Source organism: Siphateles boraxobius, unplaced genomic scaffold, assembly GCF_051911475.1.
Source record: "Siphateles boraxobius isolate OS27281-9 unplaced genomic scaffold, OSU_SipBor_1 12, whole genome shotgun sequence".
Taxonomy (NCBI): Eukaryota; Metazoa; Chordata; class Actinopteri; order Cypriniformes; family Leuciscidae; genus Siphateles; species Siphateles boraxobius.
The window spans coordinates 14102009-14121514 of NW_027508722.1; the positions used below are offsets into that span (position 1 = coordinate 14102009).

The window sequence follows — 19506 nt, forward strand, 5'->3', positions numbered from 1 at the left end:
GTATGGTTTCAGATTATTGCTTTATTTACATAGATTTTACATTTATATTTGAAAATATATTTGCACCAAAATTAGTTTATACAAAATGTATATACATGTATATGCCGGTAATATATTTACAGTTTAAATGGACTGCTACAATCGTCTGCATTTAAAACGCACACATTAACATAAAGTAACACACAAGCATTAACAAAATTTTCCATTAAAAAACCCCCCCCACAAATTTACACACACACTGATTTGGGATCTCCAACACAAGGTTCAGTCATCTTTGCCTTGCTCCTTTGTCTCTGCTCTCGTTCTGTGGTTGTCTGATGGACAATGGTTTCCATGGCTGGGTAAAGCAGGACCATCTTCTTCTGTAAGAAGGAATAAATGGGATGAATATGAGATATAAATAATTACAACCTATTTTAAATGGAAAGTATATCAGACTCAGTATACTGCATAAATGAATGGGCATGAATTGCATTATTAAATCAAGACTTGATATAGGAGACTGAAACATACCCTGCGATAGTTTCTGTACATCTGGAACAAAACCAGGAATATCACCAAGAAAAAAAATCCTAATCCCATCGCCATAGCGGTTTTATTGCCAGGACTTGACTTTTCATTCTTTAGAGCACCTGTAGAAATGAACAAAACAGAGAATCAGGGAAAATGTAGGATAATCAATCATGATTCTATAAAATCTAAAAGGTTTTTGTATTTATTTTTTATTTCCTTTACTGCTATATATCTGCTCTACCTACCCATAATGGGAAATTGATAAGTCACGTTCCCCAGAACTCCTTGTTTCCCGTAGTACCGACACATCCATTCACCAGCATGTTTCTCAGTCACGTGTTGAATCCTGAAGCTCTGTGTCTTCTGAACAGAGGTCACCGTTTGAGTGTCGTTTGTTCCATAAGTTACACGGAGCCACTCATAGGAAGTGATGTGTTCGGAGTTGCTGAGATGGCAGGTCAGGGTCACGGGTCCGTTACCACTGGATGCTGAGGAGCTCAAAACTACACAGAAAAAAAATACTAAATAATCAGCATTCAGCAAATTCAGACATCTACAGATCAGAAGTTATGAGGAGATTGAGCCCACTTTGATGATCAAAGGCTAATTAAAAAATATATCATTCAGATATATAGTAATTTTTTAGACTGTGTGAATTGATTAAAATAAAGGTACAGCTGTTCATATGTATGTTCATATGATAAGCCTATTATTAAAGCATATAGATTTTTTCCTATTGTTTGTTTTAGTGAAGCCAAAGGTAATACAATTTAACAAGGTGAAAAATACTATAATATAAAATAATAATAATATTTTTTTTTATTAAAAATGTATTATATTAAAAATGAGAATTATTTTAATGTGTTATTTTAATATATATATATATATATATATATATATAACACATTAAAATAATCATGTCTCTTTATGCCTCTTTTGTCTCTTTTTGTAAAGCCACGTTGATAACAGTTTAAAAGGTTTAGCTGACAAACTACTTCGCTCATCCTGGAGTTTTCTGAGTATGTGATGTATGATTCCACTCACCTCGAGTAACAACAAGCTCCATCCTTCTCTGTACTTTAATTCCCTCTGTTTTCAATCCCTTCATCCTTCCTGCGCACGTATACATCCCTTCATCTCCATCCTCCACTCTCTGTATAGTGGCAGATGCTACGGACCCATGAGACCATTCGAAAGATGCAGGGAGAGGACGAGGAGACTCGGTTCTATTCCAGGTCACCGTGTTTGGGATCAGACCATCAGTAAACAGGCAGGGCAAGGAGACGGAGGAACCCAGAGCGGCGTACAACACTGAAGAGTCATCCTGAGGGATAGAGATTCCTGGAGAGGGAACAGAGAAGGTGAATGAGCCACTCCTGCACAAGTTATTAATAAAAGAAGCTGGAGTTTAAAACAAACACTCACCTTTGACCTGTAGGTCTGCGTTTGCCTCTCCTACCACACCTTTGTATGAAACCTGACAGGTCCAGATTCCTGCATCTCTTTGAGACACGTTAGAGAAGCCGGTTTTACTTATTAAATGGCCGTTTCTTTTCCAGGTAACTCTTACAAATGGTGTCGTGGGACTAACATCGCACATTGCCTCCGTTCTTGAGCCCTCAACCACAACTGCTGGAGAAAACGACACTGTGAAGAAAGAGAAAATCTTACTGATTAGGCTGTTTCCAATGGCTCATCAAAGAAGAAGTGGCAAATTCTTGGTTGTTTGTGTCAGTTACCTCTTATAACCCTGAGCACGATGACCTTCACCATCCGAGTCTTTCCCTCAACCTCACAGACGTACTTTCCTCCATCTTCAATTGTCGTTCCAGCGATGTGAAGGCTGTAATCGCCCTTTCCAAAGTTGGGAACGGGGCAGTTTGCACGTGGTTGCTCTCTCACCGGACGAAACTCTAACCCGTTCTTCCCTCGTCGCCAAACTGTCTTCAGTACACTAGGAAATTGAGAAAAGCGAGTGAGACTTTAAAATGGTCATCCTCTTGTGCTCATATGATTGTCAGGTTTTGGGTAGAGCTGTTTATGGATGGATGGATGGATGATTGGATGGATTGATCCAATCATGATCGGATATGATTGGATGGATGGATGGATGATTGATTGCATGATTGGATGGATGATTGTATGATTGGATATGATTGGATGGATGGATAGATGATTGTATGATTGGGTGGATGGACGGATGGATGATTGTATGATTGGATGGATGGATAGATGGATGATTGATTGTATGATTGGGTGGGTGGATGGATGGATGGATGATTGATTGTATGATTGGGTGGATGGATGGATGGATGGATGGATGGATGGATGGACGGATGGATGATTGGATGATTGGATGGATGGATGGATAGATGGATGATTGATTGTATGATTGGATGGATGAAATGTTCTTACTCTCCGTTCATCCGGCTCCAGTAGACTGCAGTAGGATATGAGAGCGCAGAGGACTCGTCCACACATGGCAGAACTGCTACAGAACCATGAGCCACCAACACTTCACGTTCATAACACTGAGCACCTGTAGAACATAGAAAGATTGCACATGTAAATCTACAAGACGAAAGATTATATTAAACAAGGTGATTAAACAACATTTTAATGATTCACATCCTCTATCATGACCGCTCACCTTCAAAAACCAGCGCTAACCCAAGAACAACCATAAACGGTGTCATATCTTCTAATCTTCTTGTTGTAACTTTCCAAAAAAAGAAGAGGCAAACCTTTCTGCGTTGAATCCTCTTTCTCAGCTAACGTCTGCCGGCTCCGGTCTCTGTTCTTGTATATATACTGCTGTGGGTGGTTGTGTGGGTTGTTGTGGTTGGGGAGGAGTTGCTCGATGTAAGTAGATCCTCTTTTTCTCTGCCTCTCGATGTCACATGACTTCTGAAGATGCATGTAGTGAAACTGTTGATGCGCGGTCTGACTGACGTACTTTGGAAAAAGTTAGAGAGAAAGAGAGACACTGAGAGAATAATAGAATGAGGGAGAGGCAACACTTGAGGTTTTGTTCTCCCACGGATTCACCAGGTCTATCTTGAACACGTGAAAAAGTTGATTTGAAAGTATGTCACTCACTTCAAAGACTGGAAACACATTTATGTAAAACAAAAACAAAACAAAAAAGTAATATGGAAAATGTACACAGGCAAGAATGCATCTATTTATAAATAATTAGGGTCTGTGTATATATATATATATATATATATATATATATATATATTTAAATATATTTCAAAGCAGCTTTACAGAAGATGCATACATGTATTATTGTCTATGTAATATTGTTATATTATATATTATAATTTTATTTGCAAATGTTCACAGTTATTAATCGTCATCTTCCCTGTTTTATTATAAATGGTTTCTATACTTGCCATGATATTTATAGCATGAGAAGACAGCATTAATAAATAAATTACATACAAATAATGTATCAGTTTATGCTGTCTTTGCATGCTAGAAAATCATGGCAAGTTCATGGATGATGCAAAGCATGCAGAAACCAATTTCAGTTAATTGAGCAATATTTAATATTAAATAATATCTGTTAGGTTCAATTATATATAGGGTTGTCAAATCGATTAATAGCACGTAACATAAATGTTTGTTTATAAAATATATGTGTGTCTATATATGTGTGTGTGTGTATATATATATATATATATATATATATATATATATACATACACAACTCAATTTAATATCTGTAAACTGCAAATGATCAAACCATTATTTTTATCAAAAAACAACAATTATAGTATATCAATCCTACAATGGTTTAATTTAAATTAACAATCAGCCCAAAAACCATAAACCCATTATAATAAATGCCTCATATAAACACAGTACATACACAGTAGGCCTATATTATATAAAACACAAACTTTTATGTTAGATAATTTCCGATTAATCGATTTGACAGCACTAATATTTTAAGGTGTCTTAGTTTCAGTGTAATTACATAATTTGAGAACTATATCAATTAACAACATGTACTTATGCACTTGGGTTAGAGTTTGGGTCAGGGTTAGTTGCATGTTATTATGCATCATTTACTGTTTTAAAGCACTTTACATGATCATTTCTCAATGTATGTCACCGTTACATCAGGCACGCATTTCTGATAACCGACACTAATCAGTGGGTAAAAAACACAAATGCCATGTGTAATTTTAGCTCTCACTATGGCATCATTATTTGTTTATGTGGTTGTGTAAGTGCTGCTTTCTGTAATGTCAGCCCAGTCTCAGACCTGAGCTTCGGAATGCATTTGATTGAGCCGTTGATATGCGGATGTGCGATCAGCATATTCTACAACAGCAGCACTTCCAGTAAAGACAGAGAGACGGTGTGCGAGTGACATGAATATGGGGGCTGGAGTTGTTTTGATGAAGAAAAGAGTTTGTGGCTGACTCAATCTCTCCCCTCCCATTTTTCACTCCTCCTATCTGTCACAAAAGCAAGTCGCAGTTCCTTCCTTCTGTAGTCCACATTTATTGTTACATATGTTAAATGTTATTAAAGTAATGATTCTAAGTTACGCATAATTACGCAACTAACCCTAAACCAAACCTAATCGTAACCCTAGAGTAAGCTACATGTAGTTAATTATTATAACTCAGTAGTTAAATGTATAATAACAGTGTAATAAAGACAACTAAAAATAAAGTGTTATCAAATGAATGAACTGAATTTCAACGAGATGCCACGTATCAAACAGAGGGACTTCTGCAAAGAAATTGTGCTTTTCCCAGAACTAATGTCTTTTTTTGCAATGACTTTTAACAAAGGATCTCACTGTGTTTTCAGTGTGTGAAGTTTTCACGGGTGTTCTAGTAACAACAGGTGTCGATCATCACATTAACTACACACTAACATTTGACAACCAGAAAGTGTCCAAATACCTTTGTTTTTCATTTTTTAACAGCATTGTTTTTAGGTCCCACTTTATACGTGACTTTAACTACTACGCTTAAAAAAAATACTGGGTTGTTTCATCCCATGTTTGGGACAATTATGGACAAACCCAACTGTTGGTTTAAATTTTTACATGAAGTTTTTAAATCGGGTTTGTCCATATTTGACCCAAACATGTGTTGAAACTATGTTGTATGTAACATTTAAATTAATAGTTTGACATAATGCAATTATTATGTACATACAGTTTTTATATTTACATTTTATAAAAAAGCCTGCATGTAATTATAGCTGTAATTCATTTCTGTAATTACATCTATATCACAATGTTGACCCTTTCCTTACACCTTAACCTACACTCTAAAAAAATGCTGGGTTGTTTCAACACATGTTTGGGTCAAATATGTACAAACCCAAACATTGGGTTTAAAAAAGTAATTCAAATATTTAAACGATAAATATTATGTGTCAAAAATGGTTGGGTTTGTCCATATTTGACACAAACATAGGATGAAACAACCCATATACCAAACCTGTCTCTAACCTCTATCCCCAAAAGTATTTTTCAATACAACAAGAACAATATTGTATCTACATTTTTTTATTTTTATGTAAGTACAAAGAAGTGTTACACGTAATATAAAGTGTGACCACTTTGTAAAACCTTATTCTTAATATCTTGACATCTATCTATATATTTGGCCTTTTGAGGCTGCCATACACAGATCAGTCAAGAGCTTTTAACCAGGTGGAAATAGTAAGCTGGCTATTGAATATGTAAATATGTAAATCCATGGAAAAAGCCGTGTGTAGGTAATGCCTTCATGAGGTAAAGTATGGGAGGATAACCACAGATCTTCAGATGCTTTCAAGCTTAGATTCTCATCATTTCCTTCCTTTGTGCATCTCGAGAGTTCTCATGCCGTTGTGTGTCCATATGCCCCCATTCCACCAGAAAACATCCAAATATCAAGCGGGGTCGACGTGAACCTCTGCTGTGGTTCTAGAGAGATCAGCGTTCACTGTGTTCAGACCAGAGGGGGCGATACGAGTGTGTGATGGGGTCTTTCCTACTGACTGTATGTGGCTGATACACCTGATTTGAATAACAGGAGAGCTGGGGAAGACCAACGTGAGCCTCTGATGTGGAAAAAAGACACTGTCACGAGTGGGAATATTATATGCATGCAGATAGCGGAGAGGATGGAACATATTAACACTGATTATGGCAGGATTGTGACTGAGATGTTACATATTCCTTCCCCACTGACCGCCATTACTTTCTCATAAGCACAGACACATGTTCTCCACATTCGTCTGTCTGAATCCTTTACTCTCTTGAAAATTAATGTCAGGAGTCATTTTTTTATTTAATTTTCGGTAGCACTTTATTTTACACTCCTGTTCTCCATGTATATAAAATGTAGGTCTACTTATTATAGTAATTAATAACTGGGTAATAACTAAACCTGAACCATACACCTAAACCTAAACCATAGTTACCTTATACACTGTAAGTACACATACAGTAAAATAAAGTGCAACCCATTTTTCCATCATAATTTAATTTTAGTAAAAAAAAAATTAACACAATAATGCCCATATTTGTCCCAGAAATGTCTTAGTTATTTGAACATTTATATATTTCATTTGAACATACTGAACATATTTCATTTGAACATACTTCATGAATTGTTAAAAATCTTTTCCACGTGGGAAGCTTTTAAATACGCCAACTTGAGTGACTGTGAGAGACAGGCTGCCATTATTATTAAGTTGTGTACTTGTTTCTAGTAGTTTTTAAAACATAAAATAATTGATTGAAACATTTTTCTAAAGATGGAAAAAGATTGTGTGGATGCTTACATGTTTTCAATTTTTTTTTTGAATATATATTGTTATGTTAATTTAAATTAAACCATTGTTATATGATTGTTTATGTACTCTAAATGTTGTTTTTTGATAAACAAAAAAAGCACTTTGATCATTTGCAGTTCGCTGTATATTAAAAAATGTTTCAGATATTAAATGGAGTTGGATAGTTGAATGGCTGTTATTAATTTTGTCCTTAAAATTAGAAAATCAGTTTAACAAAGGTATTGGTATATTACTTGGTTAAAATGTGCCTTTAAACATTACATTGTCATTAAATTGATTTGTGTTGCTTCTACATTAATTTGGGAGTTCAATGTGTAAATATGATTATATTAAAGACGTAAAAAGACGAACACGAACACAATTTGTTCAGAATGAAATGTAAAATGTGTAGTAAGAAGGGAAGTTGTTCAGTGTCATTCATTACAGTGGTCAAAGTTCCATGAGAGTCAGAAGTGGGACAGTTTCACAGTTTCAGTGGGACACTGGAGCTGCAGTTTAAGTCAAAGCTTTTAATTCCACAGTTGGTTTCTCTGTAGAAATTAGTCAAAACAGGGTTTTATAGAAAGATATGCATCACATAAACTATATTTGTGCCTCTGAGCAAATGCTGTCAGCAGATTTGTCAGACAATTACCGTTTCTTACATCATGGCACAGATCGGTTTCATCTAGAAAGTTTTGTCCTTATATAGAAAAACCCAAGATGTGTGTTAAATTCAATAGACTTCAATGTGATTTCTTTGCGGGCTTTAGAGTGCGTGAGAACCTGCTATTCATAAAGACTTCAGATTTTATCATTTTAAACCTTAATTTCAAGATGAAGTTTACAATGATCAAGGTGGAAATTTAGACATTAATATTCATTGTTTGCTATCATAACAGCATCACATGTGGCTGAAACTGCTCCTAACAGTCTGTTGAACTGTTTCATTAGTCCTGCGTACTGGAAATCACAACCACAGATTTACAGATCAAAGAGAGTCAGCTTCTGAAAAGTGTTTACTCACCAATAGCAAAGCTTCTTTGAATAGCGTCCAAACACAAATTTTTGCTTGCACATACAGGTGAAACTCGAAAAATTTGAACATTGCGCAACAGTTGCTGCATTTCAGTAATTCAAATTAAAAGGTGAAACTAATATATTTAATATATATAGGCTAACTATACATATGATTATACTTTTCAGAGGGCAGACATTACTGTATTTAAAACAGATTAAAAAAAACAAAAAAACTATTGATTTCATGTAATATTCAAATTTTCTGAGATTTTGAATTTGGGGCTTTCATAAGCGTTAAGCCATAACCATCAAAATTATAACCTTTGCACGGTATTCTAATTTTTCGAGTTTCACCTGTACTTCTGCTGCCACATTAATCCTTAAGTTGTGCCATTTTACTTCTACATTTCCATGGTCATCCAAAATAATGTAGATCTTTTTGCATTTTAAATGAGGACATTACACTTAAAAGTTACCTACATTGAATTTCTGTACGTATAACTAGATACTAAAATGACCATTGCTGAATTTATTTATTTGCAACCGTAGTGCTAGTGCATATAGTACTTTTGTCAAACTAATTTTAAACATTTCTATTATTGGGCAAGTTTATTGCATGACAGGCTGAACAAAATTAGGTGATTAAACTAGTGCAAAATGTGTCTGTTAAGGCTTTAATGAATTTATAAACTTCAAGCACAAAAAAAAAAGATTTGTAAAAATGTATATCCGAGCCTCAAAATCAAATACATTCCAATAAACTATTTTTACACGAACTGATCAGAGCTGGTTTGTTTTGTGCAAATTAAAATGGAAAATTCAAAGTTCAATCAAGGTCTGTGTGTCTTTCCTCTGACGTTAACTTCTTTCAACTTGACAATTATATTCTTAGCCATCTTAGAGTTAGATTAATTCTGAAACTATTGGAAGATGTGTATACGCACATTTACCTGCAGTTGTAAACAAAGCATTTCATCATTAGGTTTGCGTTTCCATTTGATGTGGTGAAGTCAGTCATTTCTGTACTTCAGGTGCATGTAGGGTGTCAATTTCACAAACTTAAGTCACTTAGCTGCAGCAAAACATCTTTGGAGCATAAAACGAGATCAAGAAAAGCAACTCCAAAAGATTGTATTTTGAATATTACCCAATCTTTATTTGCATTACAATGTAGCATACAAAAAGACAGAAGTTTAGTTCTTGTAGCCTCGGCTGGCTCTGCGACCACGGGCACGCTCAAACTTCCTGCCTTTAGAGCGCACATAGGGCCTAGAGGAGAGAAAAACATGCTCAGTTAAACAGTTCATCACAACAATCAACATTTATCAAACAGCCTCAAGCTCAGAAAAGCTTGAAATGAAAGTTCACATTGATCCCTTACTTGGTGTGGCTGTGGGGGGTTCCAGGAGCTTTTCCAAAATGCCTGTACACCTCTCTGCCCTTACGGGGTCCTGTTTGCAAAAAAGACACATGCTTTAACAATCTGGAGTTGAAACCCTCGAAATACAAACAATTAAGCAACTCATTGAGGAAAATGAGAAAGTTATTATAGACAAGAATTATATGGAATCATATTGAATTTGTTTTCTACACAAGGTATTCTTGCTTTGCACACACATACCGGACAACAGAACGGTGCCCTGTCCTCTAGGTGCTGTGAGGGCCAGCTGGTCAAAGGTCATGATCTGTCCACCAGCCTTCAAGATCCTGTGGCGAGCACCATCGGTCACTTTAAGGGCACACACCTGACAAGGCACAGGAAAGAGAAATGATATTCATTTAGATAGCCAGACAACTTCGCACTGCTGGGTGAAAAACACCCAAGTATTAAAAAAATCTAACATAGAGACTGCTTGTATAACAAAAAACATCTACAGCATAATTTAAACATGCAAGTCATCTCTCCGATAAATATACAATGCCGTTAAATATTGTGATGTTCCTAAAAAATATTTTTAACAAATTGTAGGGATGCACAAATACTGGGCTTGTGTACTCGTACAAAAAAAAAAATAATACTCTCATACCAACAATCGATACCAGGCAGATTGTGTACAGTGTGTGTCCAGACAAACAAACATCAATAACAGTATAAAGTGGATAAAAGACAAGGCTGTCTATGAATGAAGTGATTGGATCTAATTAGTGGAATATTAAATAAAATATAGTAACGCCTATATAGCTGTAGTGCGTGAGCCGATGAGAGAAAACGCGCAGTGGATTGAGCGAACGCAAAGAAATCACTTACTGCTCTTGACTAAATACCTTTTGTAACTTTATAAAGATCCATCTATATTTAAGTTATAGAATATGTATAATACAGTAATGAATATTCAGTGTTATTCCACATTTGAAAACATGTAAACTGTACCTGAAAACTACTGTTAGACCTGCCTGAAAAACTATAAAAATACTTTCATTTGTAGCTTTTCTTTGTTTATAATTGTATTTATTTGTGCTATTTGTAATTTTATTATTTTTTCTTATTTTTTTCCTGACTGCTTGTCTTTAATAATGTTTTAAATTTACATTATATAGAAAAGTGAGATTTCACAGGCATCTAAACATGTGAACCACTGATTCAACGAATTTCAACGATGGCAATTTCTCCTGGATGAAATCTCTGAATCAGACGAAGACACGGACGTTTGTGTCGTGAATCATCCAAGTTTCACACCGCATCTGTTCTGACTGAACATCCCGGTATCATGCAATAATTCACCATTTCGAAAGAAATACAAACGAGGAGTAATTCACTAATGAGTTTGCCAACTAACTAGAAATTTTGTGTGAAATGAATTTCAAGCTCTGGTGGTAGCTAGCCTTGTAGACGGAAGAGTGATTTCTCTGATAGGCGGATACACCTCATAGGCGCTGTTCTGGATTATAGGGAGTGAATTGCGGAGCTTTGCAATGTGCTGCATTGTGCTTTCACACAAATGCGCCCTAAAGTTATTTTCTGTCTTTCCTAGGTCAAGAAGGTACCAAATTCGAAATTTATTTTACATTTCGACTACATATATGACCCACTTTCAATAAAGATTAATGTTGAAATGGGTTAAATGCTCCTTTAATTAAAATTGTCTGTTCGCAATGCTTCATGGGATTGAAGTTCTTTCCCTCACTCAAGCCGTTAAGTACACCGCCTGATACCATGTACTTTTGGTCTGATTTTCAAATACTTTTTGCTTCAAATCAAAGTTTGTAATGTTATGATTTACCTCGTAGCTGGTTGGCTTGGTTCATGGCTTAACGATTTAACAAAGCCTTTTATGAAATCCCTATGGGAGAAACGAATGGAAAAAATTCTTCCAGAACCAACGCTGCAGAAAAAGAGGGTGTGCATTTTGCACTCGATATGTGCCACTTAAAACTTTTTTGGCAGGTTGCAAGGTCTGAGTTTGAATATCTGATGATAATTTTATCAAATATAATGCGGGTAAAGTGACTAGAGCAGTTCTGGAGATGAGATGTACTCAGCCAGCAGATGAGCATTACACGTGCATGATAATGTGTAGTAGGGCTGGACAATTATTCAATATCAATATATATCGCATTTGTTTTTTTTCAATAACGGTGATATGATTTTTAAACACATTTTCGATATTTCAATATACATAACAGCATTTGTCACTGACTGACGTTAAGCAAGCAGCCGTCAGAAAGAGCAGAACACAATTGGCTACTTTCGTGATGGCGTACACCACAGACATGCAGCCACTGCTCAGCAGAAGGCTGATCTCCAACACGGCAAGTTTTAGCTACAAAATGAGCTCCCCTGACCGCAATACATATGTGACTGAACGAGCTTCCACAAGTGAGGAGAAAGCAGACAAAATAGTTGACAAGAGAGGAAAGACTAATTCAGTGGAATGGAAGTGGTTCGGCTATCTGTGATCTGATAAACTTTCAGCGCGCTGCAAAATGTGCCGGAGAGTGGTGCCGACTCGTAGCAGGAACACATCAGATCTGTTCCACCACTGAAGCAGTTCCAGTCGATAGAAGCAGCACAAACGAGACTTTTTTGTGTGAACTTCACGCAGTGATTGGCAGGGCGGGAGGGGGCGTGATCGCCTCGGGATGCATTTTCAATTTGCACATTAAATTTAGCTACATTCATTGCGGGACATTTAATGAAAATGTAATAGCATGTTTCTTAACTGTGAGTGTAAATGCAATCAAGAAAAATTACATTTAAATGATCATTTTGCTGTAGTTTTTGATTGAACATGTTAAACGCATCTAATCATTTCTGTAATACATTTTAATTTTGCAACTTATAAAGCGTTAAAATATGTATTCAATTTGCATATTAAAACTAGTGTATGAAATGGCATATGTAGATTATATAATTTAATTTTGCACCAAACATTGCACAAATGTAAATTTAAAAACAGAAATAAAAACATTGCCATTTTACATAGTCATTTTGCATATTACATTTCAAACTGAATATTGCTACCCATATACTTTCATAGTCTTATAGCAGGTATTGAGAAGAGAATATTATTGTTATGATGGGTTATTTCATTGGTTCATGTAGTTTGTTATGGTGCAGTACCGAAAGACTCCAGCAGGTTTCATAGACTTAGCCAATTCATTTTTCAGAAGATTGTAGGTAAAGACATCTGTTGTGGGCGTTCTTGGCAGTCTTTCTGAGGCTTTTATATTGTTCATATCGATATCGGAATTATATCATATCGACCGAAATTAAGAAATATATCGTGATATAAAATTTGGCCATATCGTCCAGCCTTAATGTGTAGTAGATGAAACGGCGAGAATAAGAGGGACAAGCAAAACAAGCAGCCTTCACAGTTAAATCGCAGTCTTTTTTAGCTTCAATATTTACAGGCCAAAGTCCATTTCACAATTTAAATGTACATCCCTAATTCTCATTTATTGATTTAAATATGTGCATTGATTCTGTGACATTCCATGTTATACAGTAAAATGCATTTTTCTGACTGGATTCTGCAATTCTTTAAATGCACGTGGGTTCAGTAGCGCTACACATTACTGCTTCTTATGACCACACTGAACACTTAAAATGGTAACAAAAACTGTCAGACGGACCGGACGGACGGACCTTTAACACAAAGCTTATAAGACATTGACCACGCTTTCAACGTCTGTCTTACCTTCAGTTTAGGGATTTTGTGAATCCTGACATCATCAGTAATTGTTCCCACAACAACAGCAGTCAGGTTTTCACGGCCTGGAAGCTTCATCTTACGAATCTAGAGGCAAAGAAAGAAGAAAACTTTGCATGAGACAAAAATGCCAAAGTTTAATTAGGGCTGTGTTAAAAATGTTAATTTTTAACCAATTCTCATTTGATGAACCAACATCAATTCTTAAAGGGATATTTCACCCAAAACTAAAAATTCTGATAATTAAATCACCCAAGTTGTTCTAAATGTGTGTGAGTTTTTGTTCTACGGAACTTAAAAGATTAAATTATTTATAAGAATGTGGGTGAACCAAAGAGTTTCTGGTCCCCATTGACTTCCATAGTATTTTCCTTCATACTGTAGAAGTCTATGAGGACCAGCAATTGTTTGATTTTTCAGTCTATGCTGTTTTAAGGTGATGAACAAAACATTGTAGCACCTCCCATCCATTAAATCGCACTGTTGCACTTTATTGTGTTGATATGAAACAAAGCCTCAGCTTTCAAATTCGGTCAATTTTATTACTAAATTCAAAAAATGAATACCACTTTCGATCCATATTGTCTCATGTAATTGTTCAGTGTTTCAACTGGGGAAAGACGTCAATAAAAAAGCTTGAAAAAAAAAAATTCCAGAGCATTTCGCTATATATTCATTATATTTATACTTAACCTGTTCTTCAATATTTTAAGTATTTTGAATAAATTGACAGCTACAGTTTAAAAGTAAAAAAAATGTTTTAAATTAATTATTGTGACTTAAAGTCATAACAACTTCCATATGTAAAGTAATTGTGTGCATATACATCAGCTCATTTTAACCTTTAATATTATAGTAATGGTTCCCTAAACAGTTTAAAAGCATTAGTTGAGAGATTTATTTTCCTTGAGAAAATTTGCCATGTACTGTACCTGATATATATCTAAATTAATTGATATTGAATTATAATGGAATCGAAACGCAAGCTTGTGAGTAGAAATTAAAGTGTGTGAGAGTGTGAAATCTGTGTTAATACCCAGCCCAATTAACACGCAAAAGGTCACGTGTAAACGAGATCTACAGGAGTAATGCCTGCTACAAACTGTGGGATTTCAACACTGTACGACATGGATCTATAAAACTTCGTTATTACATGCATGTAGACAGTACAATGACGACACCTATTGAATAGTAGGCTACGACCCAAGTTAGTATAGAAGAATAAAACGTCATCAGCATGTGCTAGTGGTAAACAAATAGGGCAAGATGAATCGCACTTTGGCATTTGTGGTTTTTATGTGCGCTGAAAAAACGAAAAACAAAGAATAAGAGAAAGAATATGGATGCGGTCATGCCTAGGGAAAAGAGGCCAACTTGGCATGCCAATTTTGTTAATGGATCTTGAGGCAAGTAGTTATTAGTTTTAGCACCATATCGCATTGATCAATACGGCATTTCAAGTTGCATTTTTATTGGCTAGTCAGATGTAGGTCGTAGGAGCAAACACACTGTGAGATGAACAAGCTAAACTTCTGACACCGTCAGAAAATTATTGCAGGCGATCTTTGGTTGCAAGACCGTGACAACGGCCATCTTTGAACCTCTCTCCCTGTATGACGTAGGACCACCGTTTAGGAGTCAAGACCACAGAAATCACCATGATTGGTCATCTTTCGCCTGGACAGGCCAAAATCGCAAAGTGTGTACTGGGCATAACACTGGGGTTCAAACTCACCAGTCGGGAAATGGACAGAGGCGGGCGGTTGGTCTTGCTCATGAAGAGTCTCCTCAGAATGACCTTGTTGAAGGGAGCATCAGAACGACGAGACAGGAATCTGTACAACTACAACACACAACAAAAAGCGAACTGATAAAATGAAAGGGAAAAATTGACAACGGATTCAACTTGCCAGAGAAATGTAGAAATACGCTTTAAAACTGGAGTTTCTTGCTTCTTTATCTATCTGTGTTGAGTATCATGTTGGTTCTTACCTTGACCAAGAGCCTCAGATAAATATCCTGACTTTTGGGCTCCTTCCTGTGAACCTTACGGTCCTTGTTGTGTCTGATGTCAACTCCCTGTGAGATTCCACAAAATACGTCAATTACACACCAATAAAAAGCATCGTTTCATAGAACTGGAGAATTAGCACTTTCTCCATAAATTACACTAGCTTGAGAACGTACACATATTTGAGCAAGAATGGCTAGCGCAACGAAAAAAATTACTTGAAGTGAAAAACATCTTTACCATAATTAATATTTGTCCCAGATAAGCTGTAACTTTAACTCATGTGGCTGTGAGAGCCGAATACTGCTAGCACTAGTAAAGTTAGCTTAGCCAACACGAGTTTGCTGTAGTGTTTTCCTTCTGCCCAGTCACCTAAATTAAACACCAGTATGTATTTTATCTATATATTTATAAACAAAAGATTAATGAGACAGTAACACGCTGTCGTCAGAGTATGTACGGCAAGTATTTTTAAACACGACAAATGAACGGGAGTCTCAGCTCTGCGGCCCGATGTGGGCTACCCGGCATTTACTTATTAATTTTATACACTATACACAATAATACCTATATCTAATCATTTATAGCGCTATGTAATGCTTCTAAACATAATCTGCAGCAGAACTAGAACAGATATCGCTGAGGATGGAGGAAGATTTTGTATACTGGCAGATTCCATAAAATATCAAGCTACCTACCATCTTGGACTCAGAGTGAAAAGGGAAAAAGAAAGCTCGCGAGAGGTCGTATAGCGAGATTACAGTACTCTATGAGTCATGTGACTAAAAAGGCGCGTCCGGATAGGCTCACGTTTATTGTCACTGAAAAAAACATTTCAGTGTACATTGGATATGGTTGGTTACAGAAAGAGAGTAAAGTCAAATTCATACTAAATGGTGTTCAAGCAAACAAAAATAGCTAAATTAAAATTTGGGGCCTATAATAGTACAGCAGTGTGGTCTATCTCAGCTACATAAAATTTAAAAGAGTTTGATTACAATGTTTTTATGATGAAGACATATCTTTATTGTGAAAATTATAATTATAGCCTACATGTATGTCTATTATTCCTATAGTTTCCTTTGAAAGATTCTATAAAATCTCTCTTAAAAATAAGCATAAAACTAAAATTCACCTAATCCATTTTTTTTAATGCATGGATTTTAAGTGAACAATGTCATTTTTTAATTTTTTCGGTTCCACTTTAAGTGTCTTTATGTACTAAAGACACCTGATTTAAAGTGTGACCATTTTTTGACCTAAAAATGTGTAATAGAACCAATTTCCCGCACCTACATTATTGTTTTCTTAATAATCCATTTCACTGTGGATGAAAAGATCTGTCACTACTTGCGTTTCATTGCAAATTCTAAAAGAATGAGTGGAAAAACTGGGGTAATAAAATGTGTTTATTATGTAGCATAATTGATCATTTAAAATATTATTTTATTTGTACTTTAGCTATAGGAGACAAGGAAAATGATTGGTTAAAATCTCAGTTGTTTAAAAAATCAGCCAGCTTTAATGCATCCCTTATATAGTTGCCTAAATGCAATATGTTAAATATATGTTATATATGTATTGCATTATATATTGCATATTTAGATATTCAATGGCAAGCAGCTGTGGAATAAAGCCTAGCTCAGGAAGTCACTCTTTTGTTGCTTGAAATGACACAAGAAGACAGTCCAGCCAAGAGCGACTCCTCCAACAAAAACCGTACGAGCCACTGGCGGGATCAGAGAGAAGTTCACAGCCTGAGACATGAAGAATATAATTAGGAAACAAATGAAGAAGCATCCTAGAAAAAGATCTGAGAGATGAACAAATGGTGGAGATATAGTACCTGCATTGCTGACCAGTACACCACTCCAGTCTACCCGAAAGAGAAACAAAGAGTAAATCAATGTGTGTCGAAATTGATCCAGAATTTACACATGTGCAATTGCTCTTGTGCTCTTCAATGTTTACCTGGTAAGAGGTCCAGAATTTATTTCTCCAGTCTTCGAGGGGATCCTCTGCACCCTCCAATGCGCTCAGCCCTTTAGAAGTGTAATAAACACTTTAGTTTATCATTATTCATTTATTTGTGCACCAATATATTTTTGTATTGATTTTGTTTGATTGTACAGTATAAGTGGAAGTGGAAATTCCTCAGTTATTCCTTTTGGCGAGTATATTCATTGCTGATTCTCACCAATGTAGAAAGCACTTATTGTCATCGGGGCTGCAAACAGCTGGTCTAGAAAGACTTTGAGTGACACTCTTTTGGCCCCTCCTCCCGGAAACATCCTCTCCAGTCCTCGTAGCCAATGGTAATTGAAGTTAGCATGGAAACAGAACCCAACCAGTGCCACCCGAGCGGTCTGGGCCCAGTCGATGCCGTGAAGCTGTGGAACATGTTGGACTGGAGCTGATGTTTTATTTTCTTCCGAGGCTTTTTTATTGCCTTCTGGGTCACTTATTTTGGTATTATACCAAGTCAGATCGTCTGTCTTTGCTTCTCCAGTCACAGTAACTCCTTCAGTGGACATCTTAGATCGATCTTGTCCCATTCTATCTGGTTCGTGTTCTGTCACTTTGCCCTGAGCTTTTTCCATCATGCTTTGCTGAATGAGGTCAGCTGTGGCAAACAGAGTTGTGTATCCCAGAACATTAGGGATGTATGGATGGGATTTGAACAAAGTCCATGCTCTGTTCATGATGACCGCTGGACAGGGATAATAAAAGCAAATATTTCATCAAACTTAATAGGCTCAATCTACAATAAATGTCTTTTGATCCTTTTAATTTGAGTTTTTAAAGTCACCATGAAATCAAAATTCTTATTTTTTTGCACCCCTACCTCCCCTCCCACTTTGCAGCAACATCTCTTCTCTTCTCTGATGATGTGTTTACTGGCGTGAGGGCGGGACAACCTGTCACTCACATGACATCACAGCAATAGCAAACCCCAAGAGATGCTACTCACTGCAGAGCCAGTGGGTGGAGCTTGATGTCCAGCTCCGCCTCACTGGACTTCATGGGTTGAGCTAGATGGCCCCCACCCACACACTAACCCTATAGCTAAACATAACTCCGCCCATTATGTCCAGAGAAGGAGAGCTGGACGTCATTTGACACTGTATTGAGCACCACTTGAACCATTCCTAATGGACAAATTAAAGCTCCAGCATATTTTTTCTTGTTCAATGCTGTTCCAATCAGATCAAAATATGGAAGAAAAGACTATAGCAACTTCTGTTTCATGATGACTTTTAAGTTTTTTAATAGTTACAAATGACAATTTAAGTTGAAATAATGTTTTTTTGTAACTCACCACGTAGCTGTCCTGTTTTAAGAATGAATGACAAATCTCAAGGTTCACTCTGTTGTATTCCTCTGATTGACTTTGTAAAGAAAGCTGATTGGTCAAACATAGACCAATCAGAGTTTGTTTTGAGGTACAAAGTTCAAAGTAGCAAGAATGAGTGTTTATGATAAGGTTTATCAGTGTCAGAATGTGAGAAAATAACATATGGTGAGAACCAGGGTACATTTGAGGGAATGTATTACGAAAGGGATTTTTTAAAAATAATCAGTATATAAAACATCCTTCTGCTTAATAGTAAAACACATTATAATCACACAAAAATAAATCAGATACAACGTATATGAAGCTCACCGATGTTAAACTTGAGAGAAGAACATTGGAACACCAGGCTGAAAGCAGAAGTTCTTCAAAACCAACAGAGAACATACGCTGCAGTGACACGTGAGAAGCTGCACTAAATATAGTGAAGAGTCTCCTGTCCACACGCCACATGCTCATGTCACCATAGTGCTCAATGATAATGGACCAATAATTCATATAATCAATGAATCTCACAAAAATTCAAGCAAGATGCCATTAGCAATTTAACATCTGGTTCAGTGTTGTTAACTGACACTAAAAATATCATAAACTGCATTCGTTATATATGAAATAAGACTTGAACTTGACATTTCTTTAAATAAAAATTAGAAATAAAA

General features: G+C 36.1%; 3 protein-coding genes across 6 annotated transcripts in view; all 3 read right to left on the bottom strand.

Annotated features, from left to right (window-relative positions):
• Nucleotides 1–3: 3 nt before the first annotated feature.
• On the bottom strand, nt 4–3293 carry lag3 (lymphocyte activating 3). Its single transcript, XM_077208998.1, has 8 exons — nt 3164–3293; nt 2929–3052; nt 2253–2467; nt 1939–2160; nt 1558–1854; nt 759–1016; nt 514–632; nt 4–362 (listed from the first exon to the last, which is right to left on the bottom strand). The coding sequence occupies exons 1-8, from the start codon at nt 3207–3209 to the stop codon at nt 228–230; spliced, it is 1416 nt and encodes a 471-aa protein (XP_077065113.1). The 5' UTR covers nt 3210–3293; the 3' UTR covers nt 4–227.
• A 6167-nt stretch (nt 3294–9460) lies between these two features.
• rpl18 (ribosomal protein L18) overlaps nt 9461–19506 on the bottom strand; it is a 34008-nt gene continuing 23962 nt past the window's right edge. Inside the window, exons 1-7 of one of the 4 annotated variants that reach the window (XM_077209096.1) lie at nt 17894–17899; nt 15477–15563; nt 15220–15327; nt 13473–13571; nt 9953–10076; nt 9713–9782; nt 9461–9600 (exon numbers count right to left, since the gene is read on the bottom strand). In XM_077209096.1, the coding sequence (XP_077065211.1) occupies nt 9525–9600; nt 9713–9782; nt 9953–10076; nt 13473–13571; nt 15220–15327; nt 15477–15563; nt 17894–17896 (567 nt within the window). In that variant the 5' untranslated portion in view covers nt 17897–17899 and the 3' untranslated portion in view covers nt 9461–9524. Of the gene's footprint in view, nt 9601–9712; nt 9783–9952; nt 10077–13472; nt 13572–15219; nt 15328–15476; nt 15564–15735; nt 16247–17893; nt 17900–19506 lie in introns of those variants that run through there. The other 3 variants (XM_077209093.1, XM_077209097.1, XM_077209095.1) reach the window with 3 other exon arrangements.
• On the bottom strand, nt 16887–19221 carry LOC143716558 (mpv17-like protein). Its single transcript, XM_077209092.1, has 5 exons — nt 19160–19221; nt 17693–18205; nt 17467–17537; nt 17342–17371; nt 16887–17252 (listed from the first exon to the last, which is right to left on the bottom strand). The coding sequence occupies exons 2-5, from the start codon at nt 18195–18197 to the stop codon at nt 17133–17135; spliced, it is 726 nt and encodes a 241-aa protein (XP_077065207.1). The 5' UTR covers nt 18198–18205; nt 19160–19221; the 3' UTR covers nt 16887–17132.

Bases quoted from the DNA above. Each gene is read 5' to 3' on its own strand.
- LOC143716558 (XM_077209092.1), bottom strand. From the start codon at position 18,197: ATGAACAGAGCATGGACTTTGTTCAAATCCCATCCATACATCCCTAAT. The intron at 17,538-17,692 runs GTGAGAATCAGC...ACACTTCTAAAG, and splicing joins AATAAGTGCTTTCTACATTG to GGCTGAGCGCATTGGAGGGT. The intron at 17,253-17,341 runs GTACTATATCTC...TTCATGTCTCAG, and splicing joins TGTACTGGTCAGCAATGCAG to GCTGTGAACTTCTCTCTGAT.
- lag3 (XM_077208998.1), bottom strand. From the start codon at position 3,209: ATGACACCGTTTATGGTTGTTCTTGGGTTAGCGCTGGTTTTTGAAG. The intron at 1,855-1,938 runs GTGAGTGTTTGT...TTCCCTCTCCAG, and splicing joins CGCAGACCTACAGGTCAAAG to GAATCTCTATCCCTCAGGAT. The intron at 1,017-1,557 runs GTGAGTGGAATC...TTTTCTGTGTAG, and splicing joins GGAGCTTGTTGTTACTCGAG to TTTTGAGCTCCTCAGCATCC.